The sequence below is a fragment of the Gossypium hirsutum genome, chromosome D07, assembly GCF_007990345.1.
Source record: "Gossypium hirsutum isolate 1008001.06 chromosome D07, Gossypium_hirsutum_v2.1, whole genome shotgun sequence".
NCBI lineage: Eukaryota > Viridiplantae > Streptophyta > Magnoliopsida > Malvales > Malvaceae > Gossypium > Gossypium hirsutum.
The window spans coordinates 30345737-30357881 of record NC_053443.1 but is presented as its reverse complement, the minus strand read 5'-3'; the positions used below and the strand labels follow the sequence as shown (position 1 = coordinate 30357881).

The window sequence follows — 12145 nt, the reverse complement described above, 5'->3', positions numbered from 1 at the left end:
ATTTAACTTTTGCCTCTTAATTTTAAGTCTGCACAAACAATATAGTGTTTATAATAAGATGTAAATGTTGAACCATTGGCGCTCATCTGGGGGGAAAGACAAGCCAACCCGTACAAGTTTAACCCATGTTCAATTTTGTACACATTGGAAGGTATCCACAAGTACTTATATTTACATTTAACATATTTGGAATTAAATGGAAGAGATGATGTAGTTGAAAGGAAAAAAGGAATACAAATATGAAATCATAAATATTGATTCCAAATGTTAGGCCCATTATTTAGTTATTGTATTATGATTATTCTTAATATTTGTTCACTGTAAAATAATAAGTCATGTAAGGCTTTCATGTCCACGTTGTGGGTACGAGTCGCAGCAATTATCTGCTAAAATTATGTGCCTAGTTCTGATTTGCTCACATTAATAGTGTGTGAGTTATTTTAATATCAACATTATCGTTGATATGAATTTGAGCTCCATTTAATCATTAAATTCTTTTTGGGAATAACAAAAGAAAATGGTATGGCATAAAAATTTAAAGTAAAAGAGTAATCTTTTTTAAAATTATATAATATTTAATATGTCAAATTTTAGATGACAGTTGAAATAAGTTTGAAGTATTTGTAATTTTTGTTTTTATTTCCAAAAAAATTATTTCTCATTTTTTTAGACTTTAAAATCATTGTTAATTCCATTAAATTTTTTCTCTTTAACTTCTTTCTTGTTATATTTTGAAATAAAAAAATTATATTACATCTAAATTTAAATTTAATAATATTAATTTTTGAATTGAAAAAGTAAATGACGTAACAGATTAAATTTCAAATGTAGTGATTTAAATAATATTTTAACTTACTTTGAATATTACATATAAAATCGTACAGAGTATTGAAGCTAAAACATCTTAGGGAGTTCTTACTAAACACTTACAAAAGAAAATTAAAATTGTATCCGTACGGGATTAAAGGACAGCGGTCGATTCATCCCTAATTAATAATTAAATCCTAAGAAAGCCTACAATTCGTACATTTACCTGATATTTAGTTATACTTCCACGTCGCCCATGTGACCACGTGGCTCAATCGTAAAGCGAATAATTCTCCACCGTCATCAACCAAAACAGTGAAAATTTAAGAAAGCTGGCGTGGAAGAAATAGAGCAAGTGCACAAGTGTCAGAAGGAAAAATGGCCAGGCACGTGACCTACCGACACATCGACACGTTGTAGCTTTAAATTTCTTTTCAGTTAGCGACGGTTAATTGAGGCAAGTGGGAAGGCCCTGGTTAGAAACTAATTAAATGAATGAAGAAAAACAGAGAGGTTAATTTGGCACTATAAAAATTAAAAAAAAAAAAGAGTTTAATTTGACTTCACGGAGTTAGCCGATGACGAAGATCCAATCTAACTTTGTTTTATTTATTTATTTTATTTGTCGTTGTTTCTCCCTATATAAACACTGCGTTATCTGTGTTTTTTTCATTCACTCCATCATTCTTTTTCTTTCTTTCTTTCTCATCTTCATTCCCCTTCATTTTCATATAATCCAAACAGCAAAAGTTGAACACACACAGAGAAATTGTCAGAGATGGGGATTTCTAACAGATTGCTCTCTTCGTTAGCTTTGCTAGTAACGTTTATTTTGTTTTTCGTTTGTGTCAAGGCCTCAGCAGAGAAAACAGAGCTGAATTCAAGGTACATTTTCCCGGGAAACAATCAGCTCGTCTTCCAGTGCTCTCTCCCTCTGTTTCATTTAGCTTCTCCAGTCAAGGAAAACATTAAACGTACTTTTTCTCAATGCAACTGGTTTTTGTTTTCTTCTGATTTTCGTGGTGCTTGTAATGGCAGGTTCAGTGAAGAAAACAAGTTGCAGGGCTTGAAAAACTCATCAATGGAAGAGGGGTGAGTTAGATTGGATCAACTAACTCCTACTAGCCTCTTTTGGCTCTGAAAAACAAATACTAAAAGGCCCTTTTGATTTTATTATTATTATTATTTTTGCATTGCATGCATTACTTGGTTTTTGCTTTTCACAGTTTCGTTTTAATGCTTTTTGGGGTTGACAGAGTTTTTTTTATTGGAACAGGTTGGAGGATGAGCAATGGATAAATGAGCACTCAGTCGACAATCCAGAGGAAATTGCTTCAATGGTGGATATGTGAGTTTCCCCGCATATATTTCTAACTTAACTTTCATTCTAGCTTTGCATTAAGATCAACAAATTCATGAATATTTTTATTTCATTCCTAAGAAAATAATCTATAGCATAAACATTGCATTAAATGTTTGAAATATGAGAAGAGGATTGATTGATTCACATGGATCCCCTCACACTTGCCCTAATATGCGTTGTGTCTGACAGGTCTTTTTCCCACTGTCTGTTGTTTCTCTTTCTTAAATGAGTAGTCAAAAATGTGTTTCATCTAATAGAATTCAGTCAAAACTAAGTAAAGGATGGGTTGAATCTTCACACTTACACGTCCATATCTAATTTTTGTTTTAAGTTGCTGTCAATGAAACTTGAAGTGCTAACCACTAATTTCAACCTTACTGTGAATTTTAGTTTCTCTTGCATTTTATCATTCTCCAAGGTCAAATCTTCAGTTCACACCTATTTCATGTTGGATTTTCCCTATCTTTCATTAAAAAGAAAAAGGGACCTTAAAGGGAAAAAACGAAATTAATAATGCAGGGAGCAACCTAATAATTAATTGACAGTTTGTCTTTTGCTCCACAGAATTTACTTTATAACTTAAACAGTGGTAGTAAGTAGCACTATGAATTCCATGCAGTAAAAAGGCATAAAATCTATAATTGTTAAAATGATTCCTTTTAGTATAATTTTAATAAAAAGTTTTTATAATAATTGTTAAAATTTTATCTTAGAAAAATAATTACATGAAGTAAACTTTATATATATGGTGAAGGCAGACAAAGAAATTTGTAAAGACAGATCTGTCTTAATTTTGATGCATGGTAAATAAAAACATGGGGAATCAAGTTCCACACAGACGTATCTGCATATAACTGACAAAACTAGTTGAATTCATGGACACCGCCACCATCGTATTTAATTTTAATGTTTTTAATTGCCTTTATTGTTTTTTTCGCACCGACGGAAAACATAGAAACAGGAGCAGGCAGGAACTGGTTTCCTCCTTATCATTTACTACTATTTTCCTTAAGTAGCAAAATCTAGTCTAGAAAATACTATTATATCGAATTTTCCGTATGGACCGTATGTACATCTCCCACGAAATGTCACATGGCCAACTCAACTCAACAGATTCATTCACATTATTTTGTCCATCATCATTTAATCCTATTCCAATTTCCACATGCTTAATTAACTCACTTCATTTAATTAATCTAGCAACATATATGATGATGTTATGGTAATCGTGCAGGAGCATAAGAAATAGCACAGAGAGGAGGAAATTGGGATATTTCTCATGTGGAACAGGGAATCCGGTTGATGATTGCTGGCGATGTGATCGGCATTGGTATCTCAGGCGAAAGAACCTTGCCAACTGTGGCATTGGCTTTGGACGCAACGCCATTGGTGGTCGTGATGGGAGGTACTATGTGGTGACTGACCCTAGGGATGACGACCCTGTGAACCCCAAACCAGGCACCCTCCGCCATGCTGTTATCCAGGACCGCCCACTTTGGATCGTGTTCAAGCGTGACATGGTGATCAGGTTGAAGCAGGAGCTTATAATGAACAGTTTTAAGACCATCGATGGTCGTGGTGCCAATGTGCATATCGCTAATGGGGCCTGCATCACCATCCAGTATGTCACTAATATTATCATCCATGGAATCCACATTCATGATTGTAAGCCCACCGGCAACGCCATGGTTCGAAGCTCCCCATCTCATTACGGGTGGAGGACCATGGCTGATGGGGATGGCATTTCCATATTTGGGGCAAGCCATATTTGGGTTGACCATAATTCACTCTCTAACTGTGCTGATGGACTCATTGATGCTATAATGGGTTCCACTGCAATTACCATCTCAAACAACTACTTCACCCACCATAACGAGGTCAGAATTCACATCGGTTTACCAATATTGAACTAAATTTATGTTTTTAAACGACTAAACTAATTCGTCCAAGTACTTCGATGATAGGTTATGTTGTTGGGACATAGTGATTCTTACGTAAGAGACAAGCAGATGCAAGTGACCGTTGCTTATAACCATTTCGGTGAGGGTCTTATCCAAAGAATGCCAAGGTAAAAAAAAAAAAAGCATCCTTAAAAATGATCGCTACTGTAATTTCTCCTTTTTAACCTTGACTCAACCCTCTTTGCCAAATGTTGCAGGTGTAGAAATGGATATTTTCATGTAGTGAACAACGACTACACCCACTGGGAGATGTATGCCATTGGTGGAAGTGCAAATCCCACCATTAACAGCCAGGGCAACCGATACCTTGCCCCTTTCAACCGCTTTGCTAAAGAGGTTACAAAGAGAGTGGAGAGATCGAAGAGTAAATGGAGACATTGGAATTGGAGGTCAGAAGGAGACATGTTTTTAAATGGAGCATATTTCACTCCATCAGGAGCAGGAGCAGCAGCCAGCTACGCTAAGGCCTCTAGCTTAGCAGCCAAATCCTCTTCCTTAGTTGGCACCATTACTTCAAATGCAGGCGCCCTTTCTTGTCGCCGTGGTTTCATGTGTTAGTTCTTTGCTACTCCTCCGTACAGAAGATGGAAACAAAACTCATTTTCCTTTAGATAATATATACCATTTTAATTAGTAGTATTCTATTCCCTCAGTTTTCGGCCCTATATATTATTCTGATCAATCCCTTTTGACAAGTATACAAAAAATTATAGAAATTGTCCTTATTTCGCTCCCTCATATACCAAAAACATTTCACTTTCCATAGAATGCCAATGATCGACCTTGGCCTCTCTCTAAGGTGCCATGAGGTGTTTACTTCTACATTGCTTCTCTCTAGTCCTTTAGATTATTTTTAAGCATTTGGGTCATTGTATTTCTGTTTCTTTGATTAATTAGTTAGCACATAAGTTGCTCATGAAGGCAAAAAATCATGTTGTGACTTGTGAGTATAGCTTTTAAGGAGATTGTCTTGCATGTATACTATAATGGTTCACATTGTCTTGTATGTAAACTATAATGGTTCACATTGCTTGCATTTGAGGATTAAGCTTCAATCCTCTTTCAATCTATTGAAAAGTAAAATTTACGTATCTTTCAATCATACTCTACATGTTCATTTATAGATAACTAATAACATGAACATAAATAATCATGAAGCTTTAATGAATTGTTTAAAATTTAAAGAATCCACACTCAAATCAGAAATAATTTACTTCAAATCTTAATTAAAAAAGTTAAATTAATATCAACTAACATTAATATCATTTTTCAAAAAGGACTTCTTAAGGATATGTTCCTATTCCTACGGATTTATGTAAACCTCAAAGAAAAAGGCATAACTTAGTTCGGTTTAAAAATAAAAGAGAAAAACTCCAACTCTTGGTGATACTTTACTCCATAAAGATAATTCTTTTGCTAAGCTTGTCAACAACTCAAATTAGATAATTGAATGATCATTTCCATTTTTGCTGAAGTTGCATTTGGAGCTTGGATTCCAAATCAATGTAAAATTGTATGTTAGAAGTATAAAACCCTTGAAAGTAAAACCCTTGAAAGTACATCTCTATCAAGTAGCTGAATTGAAACTTGGATGGTAAAATGAATTTTCATTTCATCTCTCTATGATCTTCCAAACACTTTAAGTCTCCCAAGTCTTCAATAGATTATAAATGATGTGTACCTTCATCCTCACAAGTTGCATATCAAACAAATTTCAAGTTCTCTTTCTCAATTCATTTGCATATCCTCACAATGCTTGAAATGATTGTATTGATCAAATCAAACAATTAAAAGGGGTCATAAGGTATTAGTTTTAGAACAGGGAAAACTTTTGTATCAATCACAATAAGAATGCCTCAAATCATCAAAGCTTTATATGATCATGATAATAAATAAATTTAGAAGAACAGGATCAAATAGAAGAGTTAAAAATTGTTAGTGTTTTGCAAAGAGAGAAAACGGAGAAGAAAGGAACAAAAATGAGTAGCAATTTATGGTAAACTGATCTGCATTTTATTTTCATAAAAAATACATCATATTGTAATGATCCAAAATTCACGGGCATCGAAAAATATATTATCGGGCCTCCGTCTTAGCAAACCGAGTCCGTAAATAAATATTAGGAGTAATTGTGAGTTTGGTAGTATGTTTAAATAGGCTTTAATTAAGTGAAATTAACTCAACTTAGAGAAAATAGTAAAAAAAATGACTAAACTGAATTAGGGGTAAAGTTTAATTATAGATTAAAATAAAATAAAGGGGATTAAATAGGAAATTATGCCTATTTCATTAGGTGAGGCGGCAAATGGGGAGAGTTTATTAATAATAATATTAATAAAATTGTGACAAATGTATGGTTGTGATAATAAGCATGTGTAAAATACATAAAAATATACTTGTATTATATTTGTATATTTTCTTAAATAATAAGCAAAGGATATTTATTAGTTATTATTATATTATAAAATAAATAAAGACAAGCGTAAGGTGATGATAAAATACAAGTGTATTAATTAAAATATGTACATTTTTATTAAATTTACTTATTATTTAAGTAATAGATATTTGTTATAATTATATATTATATTATTGTTAAATTAATAAACAAATATGATGCAAAGAAAGTAAAAAGGACTAAAAGGGCAATTAAACCAAAAACATAAGTTGAGACGGTTAATCCTTAAAAATCTGAAATTTTTAAGTTTTAATAAATATATTATATTATTAAATAATAAAGATATTTATTAAGTTTTATTTTTATATATTATATTATTATATTATTATATTTTATATAAAGTAAAGTAAAGAAAGAAAACAGAGGAAAAATAGAAACATAATAGGGGACGAAACAGAAAGCAAAGAAAAAGAGAACAGAAAAGAAGAAGTTTAGGGTTTCAAGGTTTAATTCCAAATTGGTAAGTTAAATTAAGTTTTTTTCTTGTAATTTTTGAGTTTTTATGAACCTAGAACAAAATATTATCAAGTATGTGCTGAAAATTTTGGAAGTTATTAGATTTTTAAATATTAATTTTATTAGGTAAAAGTGTGAATTAGAAATTGAATTAATAAAATTTCTAATTGGAATTGGGAGATGTATTAAATTGTAAAATAAGTTATAAATTTTATATAATAAGGACCAAAATTACAAGAATTTCGAAACTAGGAGTTAATGATAAAAATTAGATAGTTAAGTTTAAGTTTAGTTGAAATTGAGTAGAAATGATGTATAAATTGAGATAGAAAAATAAATGAATCTATTTAGGGATTAAATTGAAATTGGGATGAAAGTAAAATAGATATTCAAGTATTAAATGAAAAATTTATATTGCATTAATGATTATGGAAATTATCTTAATTTTTATTAGCTAATATCGCACCCGAGGCATCCACGAAGAAAGAAAAAGAAAAAGTGGACAAGGAGTAGACACGAGAAGCACGGTTTGTATTACTATAATTTAAATTTTTTATTAGTAAATGCTATATTTAAATTTATATGAATGGTAAATAAAATTAGGTAAGAAATTGAAATGATAATATTGATTTGAATTGAATCAAATTGAATTGAATGAAGAAAATATGTGAGAATTTGAAAAGTATATTGATTGAAAAGTAATTAGTGATTTGAATTTGATTGGAAAATGAATTGAATAAAAGTGAATTAAATTATGATGATGTATGACTATGTGAATTGTGTATTAATTGACAAGTGGTTTGAATTGAATCGAAATATGATTATATGTGAATATCTGAATATGTATTGTTATTGAATTGTATATTGAATAGAAAGTGGAAAGTGGAAAGTGAATTTGAATTTAATTGTGATTGTGATTGTATCGAAAGTGAATTTGTAATACAAAAATGATTTGAATACTCTATTAACTAGTCGGACTGAGTCGGATATAGTTGGCATGTCATAGGATTGGAAGAGTTCAGGGATACTTCAACCTCGAGTCAATGAGACACTGGGTGTCACTATATTTCTTCGGATAGATTCAATGAGGTACTAGGTACCAACTTTCTTCAGCTTTGCCGATGAGACACTGGGTGTCAACTATTGCTTCGAACTATTCGATTAGGCACTGGGTGCCATACTGGAGTGTTTGGTTAGATCCGTATATCTGCCAAAGTCGGAGTTTTGTTAATAGGGTAAATAATGAAATGATAAACTGAATGAGTTGATCAATCAAGCTATTGAAATGAAATGAAAAGTTGAATTGTGAATTGAAATGTGATATGAGATTGAGAAATGAATCTAAGGTTCATGATGTGTCCAAGTTCCAAAATGTGGATATATGATATTAATTGATGAATTGTTATTGTTGAAATATGAAATTTGAGTTTAAATTTGTATGTATGATTTTATGCATTACATGTTTATTAAGATTATAATTTGAATTATGGTAATACCACTGAGTATGAAATACTCAACATACGGTTGTTTCCGTGCGCAGGTCATTAGTGTTCAAGGTCTTGTTCGGCATCCAGAAAGATCCCGACTCTATCAAGAAAATTTTTGTGATGTATTTCTTCCTTTTGTTTAAGTTGCATGTACTAGGTGATTGTACACGAGTCGTATATGTATAGCCCAATATTGCCCAGCCCCAACAAACTAAACCCAAACCCGAATGGCCCAATTACAACATCCAAAGCCCAAACAGAACCAAGCCCAAATAACCAACAAACCCAATCAGCCCAAACCCTAAAAAACCTAATCCCTCCTAACCCTAGCCTAGGCGCCGCCCCTTGACTTTTGGCCCTCTGCCACTGCCGCCAACATCATGCCGTCGCCGCCAATGTCACGTCGGCCACCCCTCACTTGCGCCGTCACCTGCAAAGAAGAAACAAAGGAAAGAAAGAAACAAAGAAAAGGCAGTAGATTCGGCTATAAAAAGCCGAAAATAATGTAATAGAAGGGGTTTTTTTTCAGGAATTCTCTTTTCCTTTTCTATTTGTAACGATTTCAAAAAAAGAAAAAGAAACAAAAGATCAAAGGTGATTTCTGACTCTTTATTTCCGTTTTTGCATACTTTGACTTCTTTTTCTCTTCATTTTTTAGCCCTTTATTTATATACATATAATATATATATATAACAAGAAGAAAGGGAAGACAACTCACCGGAGACGCCCTATGACGCGCTGGCGGAGGGTGGTTCTCCGTCGCCGAGCCTGGACCGAGAGAAGGTGCGGGGTGTTTTTCCCTTTGGCCTTTGGTTCGTGAAGGCTCGGCCTTCATTTGGCTTTCGAAGCAGGGTTTAAAAAACTTATTTTTGGTGGCTCCGACCACCGCCCGCGGCGGAGCCACAACGGTGGCCGTCGGTCAAAGCCCTAGACTGAAAAAGGTTGATTTTGAGAGAAAAATGGATTTTTTTAAGGAAGACGGCTGAAATGGAAATTTTGAAGAAATTTGGGTTTAAATAACCCTATAAAAACGGCGCCGTTTGAGCTTAGGGTTCAGAGACCAAAAACGGCGTCGTTTTGGTCTTTGACCCGCGTGGTGACCCGACCCAGGGGGAGGATCCGCGTGTTTTCTTCAAATGGAATATTTGCGCAATTAGTCCTTTTGATTTTATAGCGCTTTCATGGAAGTTTTCTGCATATTTGCGATTTGGCCACAAAATTTTATTTTTGGTTCATTTTAGTCCCCATCGAAGCACAGCTTTTTGAGGCTTTGGAGTATTTACCATTTTGGTCCCCCTCTCTTTCAGCACGTCACAATTTAATCCTTTTTGTTTTTTTATCTCGATTTCGCCCAATACTTTCGTTTTTATTTCGATTTAGTCCATATCTTGGCAATTTTATTATTATTATTATTATTATTATTATTATTATTATTATTATCTACTTATCTATACTTATCTTTTTATCAAATTTCGATATATACATATATATGTGCATATATTTTATGATATACATATATTTTTTTATGACTTATATATACGCTTACATATTTTTCTTTATATATATTTTACAACTTATATTCATATCCATATATCTATAAACATATTTTCGTTTTTATAAATATATATACATACTTACATACAATCTTTAATTTAAAATATACCTTTTTATATACTTTTTAAATTCATATACATATATATTACTTTATATATTTTAGTTTATATACATATATACCTGTATATATATATTTTATTATTATTATTCATTTTATAATCTTAATATACATATATATATTGATATACTCATTTATATATATGATTCATATTTTCCGCATACATATGTACAACTTTTTACATTTTTTTTTCTAATTTTATTTATCTGATTTGTTTGTTTGTTTATTTCATTTTCTTTATTATTTTGAATGAATGTGTTAATTTATTTGTTTATATATTGTTATTTTATATGATTATAAGTATGATTTTTATTATATTGTCCCTATTGTTTGTATTATTTTTACACTTCTGCGTGCATTATGATTTATTTGGCTTTCGTATTTTTCCTACGATTTTCGTATATCATTTTATTTGATATAACAAATTTGTTTTGAATAAATAATATTTCGTGTTTAGATTCGAGAAAATTGTACCCTAACTTACTGGGTTTCGATTTTCATAATAAATCTAAATACACGAATCTTTTCAAACTCAAGTTTTTAAACGATCTCGGGAATTAAGAAAAGATCGTACCCTAACTTACTGGGCCTGATTTATTTTCTAAACCCGAGATAATAAACTATCTTTTAAATAAGTAAAATTTTAGTGTTCATTCGCGTATCGGGAATTTGAGATATTATCCTAACTTACTAGATATGATCCACTTTCTCAAATAACGTGAAATATCCCCATTTTTTTGAAAATTTTGAACGTTTTAATATAAGGATCGTATTTTTTTTAAAATTCTTCAAAGTTCTCAATTTTCGACATCAGGACATTAGCTAATCAACTAGGTACCAATTTTTGGGCGTTACGAGGGTGCTAATCCTTCCTCGTATGTAACCGACTCTCGAACCTGTTTTTCTAAATTTCGTGGGCCAAAATCGTTGTTTTAATAAAATCAAACCGTTTATTAAAAACAACCCCTTTTCGAGGTGATCCAATCACACCTCATAAAAAAAGATTGGTGGCGACTCCCATTTTCGTTTTTGTTTTCAAAACCCAAGTCGACCCCGTTTTCAATCGAAAAAATGGTGTCAACAGTTTGGTGACTCTACTGGGGACTTTAAATAAGAGAGTCAAGCCACGAGTTGATTATTTCTTGTCTTTTTGTCGAAAGTTGAAAATCTGATTTAAATTTACGATCCTCTCATTGCATTTCATTTGTTTTGAGTTACGGTTTTCATCATGTTTTGTATTCTAAATTTTTATATCTCTGCACATTGCATTGCATGACCGTTGGTCACACCTTTTAAGTGGGAGTGAGAAACTACGCTTTCGTGATGTTTTCACCTTCGCATGGGATAGTGAATCGCTTCCACGATACATCCGTACCTATGTCTTCGTGAGATTTTCATCTCCGCATGGCCATAGGGAAATGTATCCCCTTGAACCGAACTCGGTCCAACTTCAACAAAGAACATCCATTTAGAGTTGAGTTCAGGAGCTCAGTTGGAAGTAGACACCAATTTCTTCCACTAAGCTTTTCCCTTGCTTCACGAGCGTTTAGTATGCAAGATTTCTGATTTCTAAGGCTAAATCCTTAGTCTCTCCCCTTCATACAGAAATACGCTCCAATCTTTCTCTCTTTCATGGCAAACCAAAGAAAAAAAGAAGAATAGAAAACAAAGGAATCCTCCTTGAAAAAGAATGCTTCTCCAATATATATAGTCTCTCAAATCCTTTTTATCGAAATCAATTCACAACCACCTAGAAAACGCCTTAATCATTTTATCTCCCACTAAGAAATTGTCTAGTTTTAAACCAACCAAACCATGGTTGAAATCCAACTTTTCCTCAACCAGCCTGCTACTTGTTCTTATTTGCAAAAGGAGCCCTCCAGATTAGCAAACTTTTCAATTTAGTATGCCAACTCTTTTGCTTCATAAGATCTTACAAACCGA

At 32.4% G+C, this 12145-nt stretch overlaps 1 protein-coding gene across 1 annotated transcript; it reads left to right on the top strand.

Moving 5' to 3' along the window:
* Positions 1-1426: 1426 nt before the first annotated feature.
* On the top strand, positions 1427-4953 carry LOC107954926 (probable pectate lyase 20). Its single transcript, XM_016890620.2, has 6 exons — positions 1427-1692; positions 1846-1899; positions 2084-2155; positions 3405-4047; positions 4135-4238; positions 4329-4953. The coding sequence occupies exons 1-6, from the start codon at positions 1586-1588 to the stop codon at positions 4687-4689; spliced, it is 1341 nt and encodes a 446-aa protein (XP_016746109.1). The 5' UTR covers positions 1427-1585; the 3' UTR covers positions 4690-4953.
* The last annotated feature ends 7192 nt before the right edge of the window (positions 4954-12145 follow it).

What these genes read in the sequence shown, in the direction of transcription:
- LOC107954926 (XM_016890620.2), top strand. Translation starts at nt 1,586, where the DNA reads ATGGGGATTTCTAACAGATTGCTCTCTTCGTTAGCTTTGCTAGTAACG. An exon ending in AAAACAGAGCTGAATTCAAG is followed by an intron (nt 1,693 to 1,845) that starts GTACATTTTCCC and finishes TTGTAATGGCAG; the next exon opens with GTTCAGTGAAGAAAACAAGT. An exon ending in CTTATCCAAAGAATGCCAAG is followed by an intron (nt 4,239 to 4,328) that starts GTAAAAAAAAAA and finishes CAAATGTTGCAG; the next exon opens with GTGTAGAAATGGATATTTTC.